Genomic DNA, 25,020 nt, shown 5'->3' on the forward strand with positions numbered 1-25,020 from the left:
GGTCTCGATCTCCTGACTTTGTGATCCGCCCGTCTCGGCCTCCCAAAGTGCTGGGATTACAGGCTTGAGCCACCGCGCCCGGCAGCTACGGGATTTTAAACATCACTTTGGATCCCCTCTCACCACTTTCTCCACTTCTTGTGCCCGGCCCTTCAGGCTCCATAGACCATAGTGTAGGAATTTCCCTGCCTGGTTCTTTTTTTTTTTTTTTTTTTTTTTTTGCCAAGACAGGGTCTCACTTTGTTGCCCAGGCTGGAATGCAGTGGTGGTCTCTGTAACCTTGAACTCCTGGGCTCAAGCAATCCTTCTGCCTCAGCCTTCTGAGTAGCTAGAACTACAGGTATGCACCACCACATCAGCAAGTTAAAACAATTTTTTTTTTTTTTGGTAGAGATCAAATTGAATTCACATGGTACCTAAATGTCATCTTGGAAATGCACTAAATTTTTTTGTTTCGTTTTGTTTTTGAGACGCACGTTCTCTGCTCACTGCAACCTCCGCCTCCCGGGTTCAAGCAATTCTCCTGCCTCAGCTTCCCGAGTAGCTGGGACTACAGGCACACGCTACTATGCCTGGCTAATTTTTTTGTATTTTAGTAGACATGGGGTTTCACTGTGTTGCCCAGGGTGGTCTCAAGCTCCTGAGCTCAGGCAATCCTCCCAAAGAGCTGGGATTACAGGCGTGAGCCACTGCGCCCGGCCACACTAAACTGTTAACTAAAGATACTGTTTCCACTCCTTTCTTTCACCTTTGGGAATTCCTAAACTCAGTTGATGAGGAAATCTTGTAGCATTAGTTTTCTAAGGAACTCCCTCTGTGAAATAGTGTTTTAGAGGAAATGTATTAAATGGAGGAAGAAATTTGATTCCAGCGTAGTGTCCCTGTAGTCCACCAGGTGGCGTCTGATGCTGCTGAGATTTGCTTGTGGAACTGAGTCAGTACACATAAAAAGTGCCCTCCTCCAAGACCTTATGCATGAAGAAAGCTTTTCTGGAGCACTGTTCTGTCAGATTGTGAAATTTTATACAGCATCAAGAGATCTTGGCGGGGCGTGGTGGCTCACACCTGTAATCCCTGTAATCCTAGCACTTTGTGAGACTGAGGCAGGTGGATCCCTTGAGCTCAGGAGTTTGAGACCCGCCTTTCACAGTGTGGTGAAACCCCATCGCTACAAAAAATACAAAAAGTAGCCTGTAGTTGCAGGTACGTAGGGGCTGAGGTGGGAGGATCGCTTGAACCTAGGAGGTCAGGGCTGCAGTGAGCTGAGATCATGCCACTGCTTTCTGGCCCGGGTGACAAAAGTGAGACCCTGTCTCAAAAAAAAAAAAAGAGAGAGAGAGAGAGAGATCTGAAGGCTGGAGTTTTCTTACTCTGTATGTGACATTTTAAAAGGCATTAGAAAAACAAGGGACTGACAAGCAAGCCTGGCTTGGAGATTGCTTTATTTTCTCAGGTTTTTGGGCCTAACTCTTGGGTCTTTGGACCAGACATTGAGTCTAACAGTTCTCAGCAAGTGGAATGGGTTCTAGGATCGTTTTGTTTTCTTGGGTAATTTCATTTGTTGTCACTATACCCACTCATGGAGGGAATCTTTTTCTAACTATCTGCCTGCATTGAGACCCTTCTGGGTACTGACTAAATCAGATTAGAATAAATATATTAAAAATTTCATACTTTGGGCCGGGCGCTGTGGCTCGTGCCTGTAATCCCAGCACTTTGGGAGGCCAAGGCGGGTGGATCACCTGAGGTCAGGAGTTTGAGACCAACCTGGCCAACATGGAGAAACCTGGTCTTTATTAAAAATACAAAAATATCTGGGCATGGTGGCACATGCCTGTAATCCTAGCTGCTCGGGAGGCTGAGACAGGAGAATCGCTTGAACCTGGGAGGCGGAGGTTGTGGTGAGCTGAAGTCATGCCATTGCACTCCAGCCTGGGCAACAAGAGCAAAACTCTGTCAAAAAAACAAAAACAAACAAACAACAATAACAAAAAACCTGACTTTTTAAGTCAGTTGCCATTATTTTAGCAAAGGAATCCTTGTGTATTTTATGGGAGATGCTTTTATTTCCGTTATGATTTCTTTTCTTTTCTTTTCTTTTCTTTTTGAGACAGAGTCTTGCTCTGTTGCCCAGGCTGGAGTGCCAATCATGGCTCACTGCAGCCTCATCCTCCCCAGGCTCAGGTGATCCTCCCACCTCAGCCCCCCAGGGAGCTGGGACTATAGGCATGCACCACCACGCCTGGCAATTTTTTCCCCCCCGAGACAGAGTTTCACTCTTGTTGCCCAGGCTAGAGTGCAATGGCACGATCTTGGCTTACTGCAACCTCCGCCTCCTGGGTTCAAGTGATTATCCTGCCTCCTGAGTAGCTGGGATTTACAGGCATGTGCCATCACGCCCAACTAATTTTTTTTTTTTTTTTTTTTTTAGTAGAAATGGGGTGTCTCCATGTTGGTCAGGCTGGTTTCGAACTCCTGACCTCAGGTGATCCGACCACCTCAGCCTCCCAAAGTGCTGGCATTACAGGCTGCGTCCACCCCGCCTGGCCAAATTTTTCTATTTTTTTGTAGAGACGTGGTTTCATCATGCTGCCCTGACTGATCTTGAACTCCTGGGCTGAAGCAGTCCAGCCACCTCAGCCTCAAAAAGTGCTGTGGTTAAAGGCGTGAGCCACTGTGCCCTCCATGACTTATTTCTTAAGTCTTGTAAATAAGAACTAAGGCCAAAAAAGGTCCTTCCAGCACTTGAGGTTAGAATCAGAACTATGATTTCTTATTAAATAATTCAACAACCATTTGAGGATCTGGTGTGTGATATAGCTGTAATGATGAATGCACCTGATTTCCTGCCATCAGCAGGAGCCCCACCAGCCAGTGTGGCCAAGAAGTAGGGTTGCTCACAATGAGAATTTGGTGATGGGTCTGTGACAGCCTTCCTTACTCAGTGGAGATGGGAAGATGACTCAGTGGAGATGGGTGCTTGGGGGTGGGAGGGTCAGCCTGCAGGTAAGGGTGGAAGAAACCACATGCAGAGTGGAAGATTGATGGGGCTGGGGAAAGCAACAGGTGTGTTCACTTGTGCTTTGGCTTCAGGAAGCTCAGAGCCAAATTTCGTGTTCATTTAGAGAGATTTTGATTCCTCGATCCCAGGTATTTGAAAAATTGCACCTTAACTTTCTAATTATTTAGTGATATTTTCTACCCTTTTAAACTTGTCCTCTTTTAAAAGAGTATGGTTGTGGGTGTTGATCCTTTTTCTCCAAGTTTGTTTTTTTCATATTTGGAAGTTGATAAGACTCCTAGATAAAGAACCAGAAGCATTACAATCTTAGAAAAGAATCTTAGGGATCACATAATAAAGTCAGAAACTTACAGTCACACAACTCCATGCAGACAGGCCCAGTTCTAGTCCTTGGCCACCTTTTATATACAGTTGAACCAGATAAGCTGATACTTGACTGAGCACTTCCATAGCCAGTCACTTTACCTGAATGACAGTCTTCACTGTCACCCTTTGAAGTAGGAACTGTTTATTATTCCAGTTTCACAGATGAAGAAACTGAAGCTTCGAGGAGGTTGTTAACTTGCTCAGGGTTAGTGTAGTAGGCAGGGCTCGTAAGGGCTCCTTAAAAAGCTCCACTTCTTACTTACTAGAACCTGTGAATAGGTTAGATACATGGCAAGGAGGAATTAAGGTAGCAAAGAGAATTAGATTGCTCATCAGCTGGCCCTGAGGTTATCCTGTGTTACTGGGGTGGGCTCAGTGTAATCAGAATGATTCTTAAGAATGAAAACTGAAGGCAAAATAACAGAGTGTAATGTGAGACCGACAGTCCAGTTGTCACTGGCTTTGAAGGAGGAAAGGGCCACAAACCAAGGGATGTGGGTGACCTCTGGAGCTGAAAAAGTCAAGGAAATGGATTCTCTCCTAGAGCCTCCCAAAGGAACATGACTTGCTAACAGGCCAGGGTTGATTTTAGCCCAGTGAGACTCATATTGGACTTTTGACATCCAGAACTTTAAAATACATTTGTGTCTGCCGTTATTTTTTACAGCAGCAACACGAAGCCGGTACCGTCACATGCCGGTAAATACAGGAGCTGAGATGAGAACCCTGGTGCAGAGCTCACTTACTCCACCCTTACTCTTTTCTCTGCAGCTGCTCTGCTTTACTGAGGTGCAGCAGGTGGTATGATACGGTGATTCCCTCTTGGCTTTGCCCGTGATACTGCTTTAAATGTCATGTGTTTCCCTGGCTAACATCTGCCTTCCTAATTTTTCAAGGCCTAGGGGAAGTTCTGTGGATTGATAACTCTTGACTACCTAGCATGACATCCGGCACACAGGACGTCCTGTGATTCTCATTACCCCAGCTTCTTTCTTGGAGCTCCTGTTGCACTAATAGACAAATAGGCTGTGTCTTCTGCTTAGCAGCCTGTCTTGGTTTCTAGTTTTCCCTGGACTTTAGTGGTATCTTCCTAACAATAAGCATAGATAGGCAGGGGCCAATGAGTCTTGAAGTCGTTTTATTTTATTTAATGTTTATTTATTTATTCGACAGGGTCTCACTCTGTTGCCCAAGCTAGAGTGCAGTGGCACAGTCATGACTCATTACAGCTTCCAACTTCCCAGGCTCAGGTGATCTTCCTGCAGGCTCACGCCATCACACTCAGCTAATTTTTGTAGAGATGAGGTTTTGCCATGTTGCCTTGGCTGCTCTTGAATTCCTGGGCTCAAGCAGTCCACCCACCTTGGCCTTCCAAAGTGCTGGGATTACAGGCATGAGCCACTGCACCTGGCCCTGTAGTCATTTTAATAGCAAGTATCCTGGTGTAATCATGGCCCAGCGGCCTTTTCTCACTGGCCTTCAGGTTTCAGGTTTCCCATCTGTAAAATAAGGGAGCTTTGCCCTAGTTATCTGTAAGGGACACATCATCTTGAAAAAGCAATGGCCCTTGGCCTATTTTTGTAGGCCTGGGAGCTAAGAATGTTTTTTACATTTTTAAAGCATTGTTTGAGGGGAAAAAGAGAACATGTGACAGACCTCATCTAGCTGACTCCTGTGTTAAACCTTAAGAACAGCCTGAAATGGGGTGGAGGAGGTTTCTCAGTGGATATATTTAGTTTGCAGAGTCCTTCCTTCCCCTGAGGGCTACCAAAAAATAAAAAAATTTTATTGAGGTGCATACAAGGGAAGTTTTTCAATTGATCATTTTGTTTTTTATTTTATTTTATTTTTTCTTTTGAGATGGAGTCTCGCTCTGTCACTGAGTCTAGAGTGCAGTGGTGTGATCATGGCTCACTGCAGTCTCCGCCTCCCGGGTTCAAGCGATTCTCCTGCCTCAGCCTCCCGAGTAGCTGGGATTACAGGCATGCGCCACCACGTCTGTCTAATGTTTGTACTTGCGGTAGAGTCGGGGTTTCACTGTGGTGGTGTGAGCCACTGTGCCCAGCCTGAATTGATCATTTTAATATGGTTCTTTAGACTTACTAAATGAGAACAGCTGATGTGAGGGTGTTTATTTTACTGTCAGGTTAAGTATATGTAACAATGCGTATTTAGTACTATAGTTTATTCCCTCCTAAAATCATGTATTTGGAACTGCATTTCTGTTTCCTTCCTGCCTAGCTCACACACAAAAAGAATCACAGCTGTCGGGCGCGGTGGCTCACTCCTGTAATCCCAGCACTTTGGGAGGCTGAAGCGGGCAGATCACAAGGTCAGGAGTTCGAGACCAGCCTGACCAATATAGTGAAACCTCATCTCTACTAAAAATACAAAAAATTAGCTGGGCGTGGTGGTGGACACCTGTAATTTCAGCTACTTGGGAGGCTGAAGCAGGAGAATTACTTGAACCTGGGAGGCAGAGGTTGCAGTGAGCCGAGATCACGCCATTGTACTCCAGCCTGGGGGACAGTACGAGACTCCATCTCAAAAAAAAAAAAAAAAAAAAAAGAAAAAGAAAAAAAAAGAATTACAGCTTATAAGTTACGTGTTAGTTTAGTAATATCTTGGCAAACACCACAGTGTGTCTGTGATGTCCAAATGCCAGATTTTTTTTTTCTAGATAATTGCTTTGTGCTTTATATTAAGAATTTTGAAACTATGCACATTTCACTGTCTCATTTCTAGGGGGAAAATCCAAGTGATGATAGTTTATACATTGAAAACAAGCATTTCTGTAATGTTACATTTTTTCGAAGGTTTTTTCGTTTTAATGGACACTTTATTGGAAATGTATGACATCACTGTCTAGTAAATGGTTATGAAGAACTTGAAAAGTGAATCACTCTGTAAAGATTAAAATTAGAGGGGTTATTTTAATCCATTTTAAAATAATCCTATTGTTCTCCTTATTCTGACTTTGGAAAGAAGAGTGGGAAAGTAGAAGTTAAAATTAACAGACTAAAATGAGAGTTGTTTCCCAACAGATGGAAGGTAGCATGATACAGGTTTGCCTTTTGGGATATCACTGTTTTCCAGTTTAAAGAAATGAGAAGAATTTCCCCATGGAGTAAATGACTTCTTAGCCATGCTGATTAAATGCCGTGTGACTTAATCCAGTGGTATTTTGTTTTGAAGTGTATGTTGGTTTGTTAGCAGTTACCGTTATGAGCATTTTTCTTGACCTGATAGTCCATTTTGTTCCATGATGCCTTAGAGGTGAGCTCACACAGAAGTCTCCATGATAGCAGATGACATTCCCTAATGTAAGGAATTCCACATTGTTCAGATCTGTAGTTTCTGTCTGTTCTTTCAGTGTATCCTTGGGTACTTTGTAGTACACCAAGTGCTATTTACTGTAGGCCTCTGAGAGAGAATTAACTTCAGAAGCTCGGGCTAGAGTCATAGGTCTAGAGCCCCACTTTTTCCTTTTTGAAGAAAAGGGGACACGTTCTTAAAGATAATTATTATTTGCTGTTGGAGGGATTTTCATGAAAAAAATTCAAGAAACATTGTCTCATGTGATCTTACCAGGTAAGTGCCAATTACTAAGACTTGCTGGCTGCTGGATTTATCATCTCAGCCTAATTTTCTTCCTGAGATACATGAATCTTGCTTTTTCATCATTACCACTCTGGCATAATCCAGTGGAAATACAATATGAACCATATAGCTAATTTAAAATTTTCTTTTTTTAATTTTGTTTTTTGAGACAGGGTCTCACATTGTTGTCCAGGCTGGAGTGCAGTGGTGCAATTATAACTCACTGCAGCCTCGACCTCCTGGGCTCAAGCAGTCCTCCTGCATCAGCCTCCTGAGTAGCTAGGACTATAGGCTTACATCATCACGCTCAGCTAATTTTTAAAAATTTTTTTAGAGCTAGGGTCTCACTCTCTTGCCCAGGCTGGTCTTGGACTTCTGGCCTCAAGTGATCCTCCTGCCTCAACCTCTCAAAACTGTTGAGATTATAGATGTGATCTACCATTCCCAGCCTAATTTAAAATTTTCTAGTAGCTTCACTAAAAATTAAAAAGAAATAGGTGAGTCTGGGTGCAGTGGCTCAGGTCTGTAATCCCAGCACTTTGGGAGGCTGAGGTAGGCAGATCACTTGAGGTCAGGAGTTCGAGACCAGCCTGGCCAACATGGTGAAACTCTGTCTCTACTAACGATACAGAAATTAGCTGGGCATGGTGGCGCACACCTGCAATCTCAGCTACTCAGGAGGCTGAGGCAGGAGAATCGCTTGAACCTGGGAGGCAGGGGTTGCAGTGAGCCAAGATCAGGCCACTTTACTCCAGGCTAGGTGACAAAATGACACTGTCCTTAAAAAAAAAAAAAAAAAAAAAAAAAAAAGGTCGGGGGGGGCAAATCAAAGAAAAGGTGAAATTAATATTTAACCCAGTGTATCCAAATTATTTCAACATATAATCAGTATAAAAATGATGAATTTTTTTTTTCCACCTCCCACATTAAAGTGATTCTCCTGCCTCAGCCTCCTGAATAGCTAGGACTACAGGCCCCTGCCACTAAGCCTGGCTAATTTTGAGTAGAGGTGGGATTTCACCAGGTTGGCTAGGCTGGTCTCGAACTCCTGACCTCAGTTGATCCACCCACCTCGGCCTCCCAAAGTGCTGGGATTACAGGCGTGAGCTACCATGTCCAGCCCTAAACTGACATTTTAATATTTAAAATTAAATTTAAGTCATATGATACTAAACTAAAACACAGTTGTCCCTTGTTATAGATTGGGGATTAGTTCTAAGATCCCCAAATATACCAGAATTTGCATACTCGAGTCCCACAGTTGGCCCTTCAGAACCTGCATGTATGAAAAGTGGCTCTCCATATAGGTGGGTTTTAAGTTCTGCAAATACTGTATTTTGGATCTGTGTTTGATTAAAAAAAAATCTGCATGTAAGTGGACCCATGCGGTTCAAACCCATGTTGTTCAAGGGTCAGCTGTAGTTGTGTATTAAAACATTGTCCAAAACCAAAAAGCTATCCAAACTAGAGGAGAGTGAGCCAGATGAATGTGAGTGGAAACCAGATGGAGTTTCAGGTCTTTCAGGGCAACCTTGGTAGCTGCCATGAGGTGAATGGTGACAGCGATGCATGGGAGGCACAAGAAGGGCAGCCAACGCTATACCTGGGGAGGGTGTGGGAAGTAAGAGGGGAGCGTTCTGTTAGGGGCAGAGAAGAATCCCACTCACAAGAGATGACCAGGAGTAAACCTGCCTGCCTGCCAAAAGTACTCAAGATTTGATGGATCAAAGCACAAGACCGTTTCTACTCAAAACACAGCAAACAGTATTAGCATCAACATAATAGTGCTGGTTCCCCAGCCCATGCCCATGGGAGATGTGCTGTGATGGGTCTAGATGGTGCCTGTGTGCACGGCCTTGTAGCCGATGATCACGGGGCCCAGGGCTCAGTACCCTCTGTAGCAAGCAGCAAAGGAGCACCCTCCCTCCCTGAGAAGTTAGTGGTGCCAAGAGACATGCTATGGTCACCTTGACCTTCTTAGCCACCTGCTTGAGCAGCTGTGGAAACTGCTTAGTAACTAATTCTTTTACCCAGATGTTTCTTCAAGATCTCATTACATCTTGCAGTGATCATTGACACCAGTTGTCACTGTGTGGTTAACACAGATCTTGAACTGGCCAATTACCAGGCTAATGGAGAATTTTTTTTTTTTTAATCGAATGGGATACTGCAGTTGTTAGAGCTTTTTGGGTAGAGGAGGGGAGAGTATGAGTCTTAGTTTATTTTTAATTGTCCAACAGATTCCAGGTTCTTAATTAAAATATTGAAAACACAAAAGAATTCATTTTATAAATGATTAAGACCTCTGTGGTAGAAAGCCCTGGAGCTCTGCTTATCAGAGAACACTCTGGATAAGGAAATGTGACATGCTGTTTTTTTGTGTCATCTTTACGCTATAAACTTCCTCTGCTAATCTAAGTATTCTTTGTTCACGTGAGACTGCAAATTTAAGCTGCTTCTTCCAGCAAGTTTTCCACCATATGCTAGAACTTAAATAGAAGTGTGATTTTTGTAAATTTCTCTATGTGTGAAAAATGCAGTTTTGAAATTGTAATATATTTGAGCATGTTAGAATTTGTTCTGTGTGGGCAGACTGTCCATTCTTATTAATGCATTTAAACAGGTTTTTGAATGGCCCCTTTTAACTTTGGGGTCAGGCTGTCACTTCTTGTTCCTCTGCTCTAATAAATTGTGATGGTGACTTTGGCAGGCTATCAAATGAATTTCCTTACTGGCTGCTTTTCCTTCTCTTCTTTTAACTGTGACTGTCCGCCAAGATCACTTGCCTCTGAGAGAGTGGTGTTTTGGTCCTGCTAATTCACATCCTCTCTTTGGTCTGTTTCTTCTGACAGCTTTGGGATCTGGACTTATATGCCATGCCCTTTAAACAAAGTTCTTAAAAATCTTTAACTAATTCTATACTTAGAGAAAAGATGCAAAAATAGAACAGGGAGTTCCATAATTACCTGCCTTTAGCCAGTTTCCCCCATTGTTAACATCTTACATAACCAATTGTTAGGTGGTTTTGTACAAAATAAGAAATTAATATTAGTGTTGGGCGTGGTGGCTCACACCTGTAATCCCAGCACTTTAGGAGGCTGAGGCCAGGTGGACCGCTTGAGGTCAGGAGTTCGAGACCATCCTGGCCAACATGGTGAAACCCTTATCTACTAAAAATACAGAAAAATTAGCCAGACGTGGGGGTGCATGGCTGTAATCCCAGCTACTCGGGAGGCTGAGGCAGGAGAATCACTTAAGGTTGCAGTGAGCCGAGATGCACCACTGCACTCCAGCCTGGGTGACAGAGCAAGAATCTGTCTCTCAAAAAAAAAAAAAAAAAAAAAAAAAAAAAAAAAAAAAGAAAGAAAGAAAAAGAAAAGAAAAAGAAATTAACATTGGTACAGTCCTATTCACTAAATTGCAGACCTCATTTGAATGGTCTGAGTGTTTCCACTAGTGCCTGTTTTTGTTTCAGGATCCAGTCTGGGATCCCATATCGCAACGAGTTGGTTTTTTCTGTTTCCTTCAGCCTATGACAAATCCTCTGTCTTTCCTTGTCCTTTATAACCTTGACACTTCTGAAGATACTTCTCAGGCATTTTGTAGAAAATCACTCAATTTTGTCTGTTTTCTTGTTATTGGAATAGGTCATGTCTTTTGACAACAATACCATAGAAATAGGTCCTTCTCAGCACTTCTTATCAGGAGGTTCATAGGATGTCAGTGTGTCTCCTACTGGTCACATTAACTGTGATCATTTGGTTAAAGTAGTGTCTGCTGTGTTTCTCCACTGAAAAGTTACTATCTCTTCCTTTGTAATTAGTAAATAAATACCTTGGGGGAAGATCATTTGTTACTATGTAAATATATCCTCAAACTTTTGCTCAGGAATTTTAGCCGCCATCGGTGGATCTTGCCTGCAGCAATTACTCTGGTGTTCAAATGGTTATTTTCTGTTTCCTTCATTCATTTTTCATTATTAGTGGAATTCTCCCATAAAGAAGAGCTGACTGTTCTCATTAATATTATTATGGAGTCATGGGTATTTATCTTATTCTGTGTACTGTCATTGTTTATTTTGTTGCTCAAATTGTTCCAGCTTTGGCTACTAGGAGGGCTTCCGCTTGGCTCCTGGGTCCTTTGGACAAACCCCCATCCTTTTATGAGCACTTCTTAACTTCATTTATTTATTTTTTTGAGACGGAGTTTCACTCTTGTCGCCCAGGCTGGAGTGCAATGGCGAAATCTCGGCTCACTGCAACCTGCACCTTCTGGGTTCAAGCGGTTCTGCTGCCTCAGCCTCGCAGATAGCTGGAATTACAGGCGTGTGCCACCATGCCAGGGTAATTTTTGTATTTTTAGTAGAGATGGGGTTTCACTATGTTGGCCAGGCTGGTCTCGAGCTCGTGACCTCAGGTGATTCGCCCGCCTTGGCCTCTCAAAGTGCTGGGATTACAGGTGTGAGCCACCATGCCCGGCCCACTTCTTTACTTCTGATACAAGGTATTTCAGGCTTATCTTGTACTTTCTTCGCCCCAGCTCTGGAATCAACCTCTTCTCCAAGGGCCCTGGTTTCTTTTACTGGAGAATGGCATTTAGAAACCAAGATCTACATGCTAGGTATGCTCTTTGGTATCAGGATGTCATTACTTCTAGGTCTTCTCAGTAGATAGAACTAGGAAGTGTATTATATCCACACATATGCATATATCTGTATTTCTTTATCCATCCTCTCTCTCCCTGTGTGTGTGTGTGTGTGTGTGTATGTATCAAAAACCATAAGTTTATATTCATTCTCTCTGATTTCAATTTAACATTACAGAGTTTATTTTAGCCTTCTCTTATTAATATATAACTTCTTACTGCGACAGTGAGAGTCCTGGCTATAATTATCTATAATGTATTTACTACAAAGAAGTAAATAAGTTCGTAGTTTCAGAATTGCTAACTTATACCTCCTTAAGAAACACATTTACTACCAGATTTACAGCATTTATGTACAATTCTTTTTGCCTTTAGTTTTACAGCATCCAGTCAAGATACTGTTTTCCAGTTACTTAGGTTAGTTCTTTCTTCCTATCCCATTCACCATAGTCTTACCTGTTTGCAATAGTTAGGGTTATTTGTACATGCTGTATTCCACTTTGGGTTTGCCACATCTTGCTTGGTTTTAACTAATAGTTTAATTTTGGAGTGTGTGAACGGTGTGTGATACATCACTGTGGCCCTAGGAGTCAGATACAAAAAGACCTACTCAGTGCCAGGCCTCCTCAGCCCTGCTTTCCCGTTCCCATTCCCCTTTTCCCCAGCCACCCCATAAGTAATCAGTCTGTTTAATTTCTGGCTTATTTGTCCTGTATTTCTTTTGTTTTGTGCCATTTTAAACTCATCAGGTTTGTATGAAAAATTATTGACTCTGGCAGTAGGGACATACTCACTCCCACCTCATCCTTGTCAGCCACTCCTTACCTGAGGGAGAGAGAACCACACCACTGAAAGGTGGGGGTCGTGGGATAAAACTAGAAACTTTATGGGGTTAGCACCTCAATATTTTTATATCTTAGCTACCTGTATATAATTTGGTAACATTTGAAGTTTAACTGATTTTTTTTTAAAGTTTACTTATTTATTTATTTTGGAGACAGAGTCTCACTCTGTCGCCCAGGCTGGAGTGCAGTGGCACGATCTTGGGATCTTAGCTCACAGCAACCTCTGCCTCCTGGGTTCACATGATTCTCATGCCTCAGCCTCCCAAGTAGCTGGGATTACAGGTGCCCACCACAACACACCCAGCTAATTTTTATATTTTTAGTAGAGACAGGGTTTCACCGTGTTGGCCAGGCTGGTCTTAAACTTCTGAGCTCAGGCAGTCCACCCACCTCGGCCTCCCAAAGTGCTGGGATTAAGGGCATGAGCCACTGCACCTGGCCTAAAGTTTAACTGATGTTTTATTTAGCATGTGCTAATAAAGCAATAGGGGATAGGAAAGAATGTACCTTTTTCTGCAGTATCTTATTCACCCTCCTTTAACACTAAATACTTTATAATCACACAAATATTATACTCCATGAAAAAAAAAGAAAGCTTCACACATAAGGATAAGGTCCCTGTTGATGTTTGTTCTCCAGCATCAGACCAGTTTTATTATCCTTTTAGATTCTTTGTACATTTCTAAACATATGTGCCCGTAGGAGGGGAAATATATATATATATATATATAAAACTAATTTATAAGTGTGAGTTCTTTTTTCTTTCTTTTTTTTTTTTTTTGGTTAACATCAAAGTTCTACTGTAACTTTTTCAGCTTCTGTTTCTGCTGTATAGTCCTGCCTCATTGTTTTTAACATTTGCAGAGTGTTTCTTGGTGAATGTCCTTGCGTGTGGCTCCAACACACATGTGGATGCTCAGCAGTGGAAATCCCAGCTGTGTCCATTCTTCTTCTAGTCAGTACAGCAGCTGCTCTCCTGAGTGGCTGTGCTGTTTTGCCATTTTCCACCAGCATCACATCAAATACTCATTTCTCTACTGTTCAATACCTGATGTTTCCTATGTCTTAAATTCTGGGCAATTTGAGGGTCAAAAATAGTCTTTTGTTTTAATTTGCTTTCTTTCGGGATAGTGATGTTGAGTTTATTTCCAGTAATTATTAGCCATGTATACACATTTCCTTTTCTGTGGTTTGCCCATTTTAACAATTTTTCTTTTCTTGTTGATGTGTATAAGACTTTATATATGCTAGATTTGTTCATTTAATAAATATTTTTTGATCTCTTAACTATACATCCCGGCACTTCTGTAGGTCCTGGGATACTAGCATGAAACAAAGTCTCTAATTTCACAGAAATTACCGTCAGAAGAGGAAATTGGGCCGAGCGTGGTGGCTCACACCTGTAATTCTGGCACTTTGGGAGGTAGAGGTGGGCAGATCACTTGCGGTCAGGAGTTCGAGACCAGCCTGGCCAACATGGTGAAACCCCGTCTCTACTAAAAATACAAAAATTAGCTGAGTATGGTGGTGCATGCCTGTAATTGCAGCTACTCGGGAGGCTGAGGCAGGAGAATTGCTTGAGCCCACGAGACAGTGGTTGCAGTGAGCCGAGATCGCACCACTGCACTCCAACCTGGGCCACAGAGCGAGGCTCCATCTCAAAAAAAAAAAAGAGGACATTGGACCAAAGGAAATCTAAATAAATGAGTGAGATTATGCAAATGTTAATCAGTGCTATCAAAAATAGGGTAACGGTAAAGAGAGTACCTGAATGGGTCGGGAGCCCAGTTTCCCTTTGTAAACTCTGTCCCCTGTATATTAGGTGTTAGGTGGGGTGGTCAGGAAAGGCTTCTCAGAGAAAGTAGGAGCTGAGATGAGTAATAAGAAGGAACCAGCCACAAGAAGTGTCCAGACAGAGAACATAGTGTGCCTCAGCCTGTGATCAAGGGGGACAAGTCAGACCATCATAGGTGGACACAGGGGACTCCTCAACACAAGTGATTGTCAGAGGCGTTAGAGACATCCTCTCAGGAGCAGGCTTGACATCTGAGAGGCTGAGGTCGGTTTCAGGGGGAGAGGTTCCTCAACTCCTCTTCCTTCCCTCTCTAGGCTAGGTTACCAGAAGGAGCTTTGCTCCTGGGGTTTGTGCTTCAAGACTTGATTGTTGGGTTTTGTGGTTGTTTTAAGGCACAGGCCTTTTCTTTAATAAAGGAAAATTTTCTGTTTCAGATTACCTAGGAACAGTACGATTTGGGGTTATCACAAATAAACATCTTGCGAAACTGGTATCCTTAGTACACTCTGGAAGTGTGTATTTACATAGACATTTCAACACATCACTTGTAAGTATTTTGAAATCACGTTTATATTAGCGCAGTGGTTCTTAACCTTGTTTAGGTCACGGACTCCTTTGAGAATTGGATAAAATCTATGGACACTCTCTAGAAAAGCGCACATGATTTTATATATGAATGGAGAGTTCTTCCAGCCCCACCCTAGAGCCCAGGCCCCAGATTAAGAACCCATGCATTAGAGGGCTCTTGAAATTAATGTGCAGAAATTCTTTATTTGTATTCTTAGATTTTGGTACAGACTTGAAAGTTTTTCTTCCTGGATAAAATTACAGAGTTACTCTCTTGGAGAATTGTTACTCTGAGCCTGTGTTTTCAGAAGCTAGGCTTCCACTAAGTGATGTTCTCTGTTTATCTGTTTCTTTTATGATGAGTAGTAATGTGACGTGCTTTTCTCCTTAGCTGATGTAATGGGTTTTTGAAGTTCTTGTCAAGTCACAGTGAGAAGTTGATGGCTTCTCATCCCAGAGAGCCTCAGTTTTCCATTGTCGCCTTTGTTCCCCAATTTCATTTGCTTTCTGTGGAGCAGCCTGAACTCAGCTGCTTCTGAGCATTGACCTGTGTCCTGCTCAGTCCTGTGCTTCTACTCTATTGCTGCTTCCTCAGTCACATCACTGAGCTGACTTTCCTGAAGTAGTCTGTCTCTCTCGCATCATTGTCAGTAACTTACATGTCATATACAGATCAATTTCCCTGCACCCAGCGTACCCAGCCTTTAAAACCTCTGCCCCCCTTGGCACAATGTCTGAGTCTTTTGCCTTCGGAGGGACTGTTGGGCCCACTCCGGGGGTGCCCCCTTGCTTGCCAGTCGCCCTGGCTTCTGCATATCTTCGTAGCCCAGATGTTGTGCTTTACTTCTTGCAGTTTATATTCCAAAAGTCAAATGTATTTTTGTGTTTTCCAAATAGAAGTGTTTGAGTGTAGTTTGAGTATGGTTTTTCAAACTCCCACTGTTCCACCTTGACAATCACTGCTGTAGTTGTTTCTCTGCTGCCCACCTACGCTCCTTGTGCCTCTGCCTAAGCTGCTTTGACATCATCTGCTTTTGCTATCTGTCATTTTCCTACATCCTTCATTTTTAGCATGTTACACAGCCTCCATATATTTATTTATAGTAAAGGGCACTGAGAAAGAAATTAAAAGTAGATGGGGAAAAAAAGGGAGGACTATGAGATGGAAAAATATATCAGGTTTACTGCTTCGATTTGGTAGTGTTTAAGGTTGGTTGGTTTGTGTAGCAGTAGAATTCCTTTTATCAAATGCAAGAATACTGGGATACCATTATTTTTAAAAACACAAGCAGTGGTTATCTTCGTTATGAGTCAATTTAAATCTTCGTTTTGAGGAGTTTTAAATATCTCATTTTGTAAAACCCTCTGAAGCACCCCTTTGGTAGTTCTGTTTGAAGCCAGTGATTTATATTGTTAGATTTTCAAAACTAATTTTATGTTCACATACATTGGTTGTTTATAGCAAAACAAAGCAAAAAATCTAAGTGTCTCTTTCGTTTATTTGTGCACATAAAATATGATCCGTGGCCTTGTGCAAGTTTAGGTCATTTTTGATTGATGAAGACATGTGTTGAGTTCCTGCTGTGTGCCTGGTGTTGGTCTAGTCCCAGAGGATACAAGTGAACAGCACAGACAGCCTGTGCCGCACAGAGGCTCCATTCTGCCCTTGGGGGGCAGCATTTGAAGGACCAAGGTCAAAATCGAAGTGATCCTTGACTCCATAATTTCTGTTCCCTTAAATATGTCTTGGTCCTTTTATAAATACCCAGTGACGTTTAATACCTGTCCTTGGACAGGGTGATATAGGTTGTTACCGCCACCAGCTGGCAGGGAGAATTATTTGTTGATAGGTGGGTCTGTCTCAAGACAGAAAGATGAATCACACAATATGGAAGTCACCTCCTGCAACCACTTTTGTTTTTTCAACCACTCGTGAGGAAATGCTGTCTCTGGAGAAGCAGGTGTTGGCTGCACAGCGGGGCCAGGCCCCACTCCGAGCCTGGGTTTTCTCACCTGCAGTGGTGGGGTTGGGACAGCACTGATGTGCCTTGAGCTTGCCCTACCTCACTGAGCTCTCCTTTTTCCTCTGTGCCTTTGTCCTTCACAGGTCTTCCCTAGGGAGGTCCTGAACTACACAGCTGAGAACATCTGTAAGTGGGCCTTAGAAAACCAGGAGACGCTCTTTCGGTGGCTGCAGCCACACGGAGGCAAGAGTCTCTTGCTGAATAACGAGCTGAAGAAAGGACCAGCGCTGTTTCTGTTCATACCTTTTAATCCCCTGGCCGAAAGTCATCCTTTAATAGACGAGGTAAGAGCTGTGATGGAAAAGCACCTCATGAGGAGTCGGGAAGCCTCATCTACCTGGCCCCTCTCATCCCGCACTCAGTCGTTTACTCTGGCAGCTATGGCTCTGAGCATTGCTCTTTGCCCCTCCATATGGGCAGGAGAGAGCCCGTGTCTAGGACAGGGATTGCCGCAGCCTCTGTGGCCATGTTTATTGACAGCTGTTAGTGTCTGGAGTGAGTGAGAAGAGGCAGGGAAGCCATACCGTGCCCCTCTAGAGAAGTACCAAATGCCCTCTTCTGATGTGACTGCTGTTGAGCCTCCTGTTTGGGAGGTGAAACAGGGAGTGGTAGGAACACAGGCCGAGCTTAGTGAGGCCTAGGAGGTGCCATTGTCTTGGGGTTTGGCCAGACTGCCAGCCCTGGCCATCCTCAGGACAGCAGAGGAGAGCAAGCAGCAGCAGTGATGTTGGGACACCTTGTTTCTCTGAACCTTCCTTGTTGTGCAGAAGCCAGAGTGGTTTTCAGAGGCAGCGCCATTGGAGCCTGCTCTTCCTGCCTGTCTTCGGCTTCATCTGGTGCGCCCTCTCTGGGTGTGAGTTTATTTTCTACACGGAGCATTTGGAGGCACTTAGAGACAGCAGGCATAGTATGCAGAGCCAGCCTGGGGTGGCAAAATGGCATTTACTGAGGGTTTTATTTTTTCTCTCCCTCAAGGATCCCTTAATTGGCCAAAACCAATTTCAGACAGCCAGCGTACCACTGGCCAGCTAAGCAGATGCTGCCTGTCCCTGAGGCCCTCAGTGCTGGCCTGGCCCCCTGCCTGGAGGGACAGGGAGGCAGGACTTCTCGCCCAGCTGGATCCCTCCCTTTGCTGTGCTGGAGTCTTTTTGTTCAAGTTAGGATTCCCCCGGGGAGTATTCTGAATGAATGCTGCTCTTTGGCTTAGAGGAAGAAAGAAGAAAGAAATGAAATAGCTTTGTTTCTTCCCTTCTAATTAGGGAGGACTCAAAGTAATAAAACTATTTCTTTAGAAAATTTTCACTACATGGATCTTTTGTGAACTGAGACACCATTTCAAATGACTAGGCCTTTACTGTATCTAATATTAATAGCCTTAAAGCTCATTGTAGGAAAGGAAGGTTTTCAATCAAGGTGGTGTGGCTGTGGTTGTGGATTTGGAGAGTTCTCTCCTGTCTGGTTTGGGTGTGTAGTGGTCCTGGCGGGGTTGTCTACCCAGAGGGTTGTGGCTGGATTTAGGCACCTGGTGGGAAGACTCTTTCTTTCTCGCCTGTTGTTTCTGAATGAGTGTCCCCTCCAGCAGTCCGCAAATCCTCTACCTACCAACAGGCCTCCTTTTTATCATGGTTTTGCCTGTGACTCCTTTCTTTGGGGCTCCCATTGTCTCTGTGTGGTAAGTGCATTCCCTTTAACCTCAGCATGTGGGTGAGATAACCGAACACCAGGCGGCATCTCACCGTATTATGAACTACTAGACAAGCAAAGTGCCTGTCCAGCACATTTCCCTTTTTGTTTCAGGTCAGTTTGGCAAATGTTTACTGAGCACTGCGATGGGAAGCTCCAGGGGAGAAAGGATGGATGCAACACCATCTCGTCCTGTGGTCTTAGAGGCTTGTCCAGTATAGGGAGTGAAAGCCTGCCTATAATTCACAGTAGAGGACGATCAGGCCCAGGGTCAGGAGGAACCGAAGGAGGGAGGGTGCCATCTCAGAAAGCGGGGTCCTGGACAGGGGAGGGGTTAGCAGAGGCTTTGGATGGGTGAAGTATTCTAGACAGTCTTGTAGGAGCAGCCACGATCTTCATGGGTTGAGAAAAACTTATGGGAAGGAGGACCCTGAGCAGAGGCATGAGGGATGGGAGTTGCCACAGGTTTGGGTGTTAGGAAGGAGGCTGGAGTTTGTGGTCTGCAGGAAGGGCTAACTGGGGAGAGATCTTGAAAAAGCCTTTGGAGGAGAGGGCCTTGCAGAATTCTCTGAGGATTTCAAGATTAATCATAGTCATCCAAGTCTTTGTCTTCTCTTTTTTTTTTTTTTTTTTTTTGAGTTAGGGTCTGCCTTTGTTGCCCAGGTTGGAGTACAGTGGCACGATCTCAGCTCACTGCCTCCTGAGCTCAAGTGATCCTCCCACCTCAGCCTCCCAAGTAGCTGGGACTACAGGTGCACGCCTCTACGCCTGGCTAATTTTTGTATTTTTTTGTAGAGATGGAGTTTTGCCATGTTACCCAGGCAGGTTTCAAAAGCCCTGGGCTCAAGCGATCGGCCTTCCTTGGCCTCCTAAAGTGTTGGGATTACAGGCATCAGCCACTGCCCTCGGCCCATACAAGTTTTTCTGGCAGCAGGGTTCCAGAAAACTGCGAAGCAGTAAGAACCTGAGCTTGGGTGGTAGAGGTGGAGGATGGAAAGTAGGGTCTATGATCCGGGAAATTGTGACACAGTGACTAGAGGTGAAGAAGCCTTTGGGCATTCAGGTAAGGTGGGAAGGATGAACGCTGTACTTACGCAAGATGAGCTGTAAATTCATTAGCTTGTTGACCGTGAAAGAGTTAGGTGGCTTTATTTTTCCATTAGTACCTTAGGCCTTATATTGGGCAGAAAGTTGAGGATGCTTCCATTGTTGAGAAGAGAGAGGTCATCTTAGAGTGAGTGGAATAAAGTTGCGGGCATACCAAGCACCAACATTCTAGATAATTGTGCTGTGGTGCGTGTAGGATGCCAGTCAGGAGTGACCATATGGTGGCCGTACCAAGCCCATACTGGGTAGCTGCTTCTGCACACATGCACACCTGCATGCATACCCAGACACATGCCTGTGTGTACACACACACGCAAAAGCACAGATCCTGACACCGATGTAAGGCCACTGACACCCCGGTGTCTCTAGAGAGTTCTAGAGAAGTTATAAGACATTGCAGTGTGTATTACACAACTCGTTAATCAAAGGAAATGCTTACCTCAGCCAGCAAAGAGTCTTTGTGACTTGTTTTCTATTTTAAAAGCATTTATTTGAGGCATTCACATCGTCTGAATCTTGTAAGCGAAGGCGCGGTTAGCATGTTCAGACTCACAGATTTCCCTGATTAAAGAAAATAGAAGGAACCATCTACTCTGCGAACAGTTAAAGTTATTTGCCAAGATTTCCTTAATTATTCACATGAAATTAAATGATATCAAGTGATACACATAATGTGACATAACTTGAGTTGTGTTTTCAAAACTGCCTGTTATGTAAAAAGGATAGAAACATAAATACCCCTTCATAGGAGAAAAATGATAACGCCTAACTCTTTAGGAGCATTGCTGGCCAGGCACGGTGGCTCATGCCTGTAATCCCAGCACTTTGGAAGGCTGAGGCGGGCAGATCACATCACCTGATACCAGGAGTTCAAGACCAGCCTGGCCAGCATAGTGAACCCTCGTCTCTACTGAAAATACAAAAATTAGCCGGACATGGTGGTGTGCGCCTGTAGTCTCAGCTACTTGGGAGGCTGAGGCAGGAGACTCGCTTGAATCTGGGAGGCAGAGGTCGCAGTGAGTCAAGATCGTGCCACTGCCCTGTAGCCTGTGCAACAAGAGCAAAACTCCGTCTCAAAAAAAGCATTACTGGTCGGGTGTGGTGGCTCACGCTTATAATTCCGGCAGGATTACAAGCCCTGGGAGGCCGAGGCAGGTGGATCACCTGAGATGAGGAGTTCAAGACCAGCCTGGCCAACATGGTGAAATCCCGTCTCTCCTAAAAGTACAAAAAAATTAGCCAGGCGAAATAAAAATAGAAAGAATTAGCTGGGCGTGGCGATGCATGCCTGTAATCCCAGCTACTTGGGAGGCTAAGGCAGGAGAATTGCTTGAACCCAGAAGGCGGAAGTTGCAGTGAGCTGAGATCATGCCATTGCACTCCGGCTTGGGTGACAAGAGTGAAACTCCATCTCAAAAAAAGAAAAAAAAAGCATTGCTGTAGACCGAATACTTTCTTCAATTAAAAATATTCTTTATGTGGCTGCTTTGTTTATGAGATACTGAAGATAAAAGAAATGGAGAAAGACTTTTCAAGGAATTTTCTTCTCTACAATATAATTAATGATCTCCTACTTGGACTTCTGTAAAAGATTACAGTAAATCTTGAAGTCTTATAGAGGTTTTGGGGGGAGTGGGTGGGAGTAGTTGTCTATTACTGCGTCTTTGAATATAAAGCAGTACCAGGATGGGGCCAGAGGGCATCTGGGCTCTTCATGGATTATATAGGCTTGACTTTGTTAGTGCTGCATACTGTCAGAGCCTCATCCAAAAACCACTGAGATGTTTTTGTGCAGGGGAAATAAAATTTCAAGCACTGGCCTATCATCTAAAGTGACTTCTTTTCTTTACCCAGTAGTTTTCTGGTGGGTTATAAAGTGACTTTTTTTATGCCAAGATCTATTGGAACAATTTATTCTTCTGTACAAATATGTATGTTTTGAATTAACTACAAATATTACATGTTATAAAACATTTTTATTTTTATAAAACTTGTTTTTTTTAATTGGAAATTACACTCATTAAATTGTTTTACACACACACAGTGAAACAAAATCCTGAGTGACAGCACCCCGTAACTAACTGTGGTGAGATTTGATTCAAATTGACACACTCTTCTGTTTTAGAGAGTAAATGCCTTTGGATTGTAACTTACTTGTCTTTCTCAGGAAACCAGAATGTGAGGTGGGTAATGAAATATTCTTTTTGGAAATGGAAGAACCTTAGAATAAAATGTAAATCCAAATTGCCAATACTGGCCTGATGGTAAAGTGGCAAATCTTACCAAGAAAGGGGATTGTGTGCATTACCCTGAGCTGCCACTCATTCATCAAGGGTTTACTGAGCATTTGTTATGTGCCTGGCCCTGTACTGGGCCCCGGGGATGGCAGGATAAATCCAATGTGGCTTCTGCCCGTGACATTCCATAAGCTTGTGGGGAAGAGGTCTGTCTCAGCAGAAGCTTGTGAGACTATAGAAGGGGCCTCAGGGACATTGGAGGTGCAGAAACTAGCTCTTCCTGGAGTGAGAGTAGGGCTAGCTTCCCTGAAGCAGCTGCCCTGGTGCTGGGCCTTAGGAACAGATGGAGGAGGCGGTGTCCCCAGCCAGGCCTCTGTAACAGCATGGCATTGCGGGAGGGCCTGGTCTGTTCTGAAGAGGGTAGGGTGAGACTGGAAAGCCAAACGGGCCAGATTGTATGGAGGTTTTATCTCATGGGCAGCATATAATTTGGCCCAGGAGTGCCATGCCTGGGGTTGTATTTTTAAAAATACAGTAACCATCTCCCCCTGCACTCTCATCTACACCCCTGTGGATTCTTGGTGATATGTTCCAAGACCCCCAATGAATGCCTGAAACCACAGATGATACTGAACCCTGTATATACTACACACAAATTTCATTTTTCTTCACAATTTCATGGGTAGAAGATTCGTTCTTACCGAAGATCTTAGCAACCTTACCGTTTGTTTTTTTTTTTCTTACTGAGACTTTTGCCATTTCACTTAAAGGAAGCATTTTTGGCTTCTCTTTGGCATATCTGAATTGCCAGCATCACTACCCTTGCACTTTGGGACCTTTGTAATAAATAAAGGGTTACTTGAAGACAAGCACTGTGATACTGAGACAGTTGATCTGATGACTGAGTTGGCTACTAAGTAACAGGCTAGTAGCATCCACAGCACTGACACACTAGACAAAGGGATGGCTCGCAATTTTTGTAATGACAAACATTTCATCACACTACTCAGAGCGACGTGTAGTTTAAAACTTATGACTTGTTTATTTCTGGAATTTTCCATTTAATATTTTTGAACCAGAGGTGACCATGGATAACTGAAATTGCAGAAAGTGAAACGTGGCTAAGGGGTTGCTAGTCCCTCAGTCATCCCCAGGCCCCTCACCAACTCTGCCCTGTATTTCAGATCACCGAAGTGGCCTTGGAGTACAACAACTGTCATGGGGACCAGGTGGTGGAGCGTCTCCTTCAGCACCTGCGGCGGGTGGACGCTCCAGTGCTGGAGTCCCTGGCCCTGGAAGCCCCGACACAGCTGCCAGACCCGCCGCTGATCACAGCATCCCCCTGCTGCAACACTGTGGTGCTGCCCCAGTGGCACTCCTTCTCCAGGACCCACAACGTCTGTGAACTCTGTGTCAACCAGACTACCGGGGGCGTGAAGCCGAGCTCGGTCAGCATGCCACAGTGCAGCTTTTTTGAAATGGCAGCAGCTCTGGATTCTTTCTACCTCAAGGAGCAGACCTTTTATCACGTGGCATCAGACAGCATAGAATGCAGCAATTTTTTAACTTCCTATAGCCCCTTCAGCTACTACACTGCATGTTGCAGGACCATAAGCAGGGGTGTGGCAGGCTTCATCGATTCTGAACAAGGTGTCTTTGAAGCCCCTACCGTTGCATTTTCTTCCCTTGAGAAGAAATGTGAGGTCGATGCCCCAAGCTCCATTCCTCACATTGAGGAGAACAGGTATCTCTTTCCAGGAGTGGACATGACTAGCACAAACTTCACAGGCCTGAGCTGCAGAACCAACAAGACTCTCAACATCTACCTTTTGGATTCCAATTTGTTTTGGTTATACGCAGAGAGACTGGGTGCTCCGAGCTCCACTCAGGTGAAAGAATTTGCGGCAATTGTTGACGTGAAAGAAGAGTCTCACTACATCTTGGATCCAAAGCAAGCGCTGATGAAGCTCACCCTAGGTACTGTAGGCAGTTTATTTCCCCAAGCATTGTACATTTTGCTTGACTTCATATTGGTACATTTTATTGATGGCTCTCATTACATTTAGTTGTGGGGTAATGTCAGCTTCGTAGCTCATTTTAAGTCTTTAGACCACCATCAGTTGTAATTTTCAAAGAAGGTAATTTTGTCTGTTAAGTGGAGCAGAAACTTCCTCACTCTAAATTTTGGATAAGTTTGTCATTTAGCCCATGGTGGGGGTAAGAGTCCCACTTTCTAAATTGGCGATTTCTGTCACATGTCTAAGGTAGAACCAGCTGCAGGCAGTGGGGACTTGGGGAGTAGAACCGGCAGGGAGGTGGAGAGCCATTCCGGTAGGATGTCCTAGGGGCTGATGAAAGGGAGCCTTGACAGCAGCTTCGTTCTAAAGGAGCTTAAAGAGAAGCAGTGAAGAAGGAAGTAGAGCCGTCTTGCCTCCCTTTTTGTCTCACAGGCTTAAATGTCTAAGGATCAAGGCCACCAGACCTAATTTGTTCTGCTGCTGTTTCATAATGTACTGAGTAATATTGTTGGGACCTGGGGTACCTAGATGGTAACAAGTGTAAAGTGCAAATAAATAAGTGTCAGTTGCAAACCAGCAAACCCCACTTTTTGCGGAGTAAGACTCCATGATGAGAAAGCATCCAGGGCTTGCCCCCGGGGCTTGGCAGCAACACTGAGCTGACCCACACTGGCCTGTTCCCCAGGGCTTTGCTGACGCCCCTGACTACACACAATGAAGTGAGAATTCAAAAGCCACGTTAGTTCAGCCTCATTGGAAACCTGAGGGAGGGTCAGTGTATGCCGAATGGAGAAAGGAGGAATTTGGTAGGGAAGGAAACCTTTCATTTCAAGTTTTACAAAGTATGAAATCAACAGTAGACTCAGAGCTTCTACATATGAGTCCTTTTAGCCATGCTCTTTCAAATCCTGGTGAAGCTTGTTTCTTACATTAGACACATTTGTGAAAAGGCTTTATGTAAGTACTGATTTTTCTATATCAATTGTATATTATAAATCCAAGAGTTCTTCAGTGTTTAAAAGAACCTTGTGACCAGTCACTTTTTGGAGGGGATAATCTGTTGATATTATAGATTACTCCCAGTTCATGTTTTCTAAAGTCATTTTGATGTG

General features: G+C 43.9%; 1 protein-coding gene across 5 annotated transcripts in view; it reads left to right on the forward strand.

Annotated features, from left to right (window-relative positions):
• The window catches only part of TXNDC11 (thioredoxin domain containing 11), a 64,144-nt gene that overhangs the window by 28,409 nt on the left and 10,715 nt on the right, over positions 1-25,020 (forward strand). For 4 of the 5 annotated variants that reach the window (XM_050774237.1, XM_050774238.1, XM_050774239.1 and 1 more), the window contains 3 exons: positions 14,707-14,819; positions 16,947-17,147; positions 23,075-23,867. In XM_050774237.1, the coding sequence (XP_050630194.1) occupies positions 14,707-14,819; positions 16,947-17,147; positions 23,075-23,867 (1,107 nt within the window). Of the gene's footprint in view, positions 1-11,527; positions 11,609-14,706; positions 14,820-16,946; positions 17,148-23,074; positions 23,868-25,020 lie in introns of all 5 variants that reach the window. The other variant, XM_050774241.1, reaches the window with a different exon arrangement.

This window comes from Macaca thibetana, chromosome 20, assembly GCF_024542745.1.
Source record: "Macaca thibetana thibetana isolate TM-01 chromosome 20, ASM2454274v1, whole genome shotgun sequence".
NCBI classification, from domain to species: domain Eukaryota; kingdom Metazoa; phylum Chordata; class Mammalia; order Primates; family Cercopithecidae; genus Macaca; species Macaca thibetana.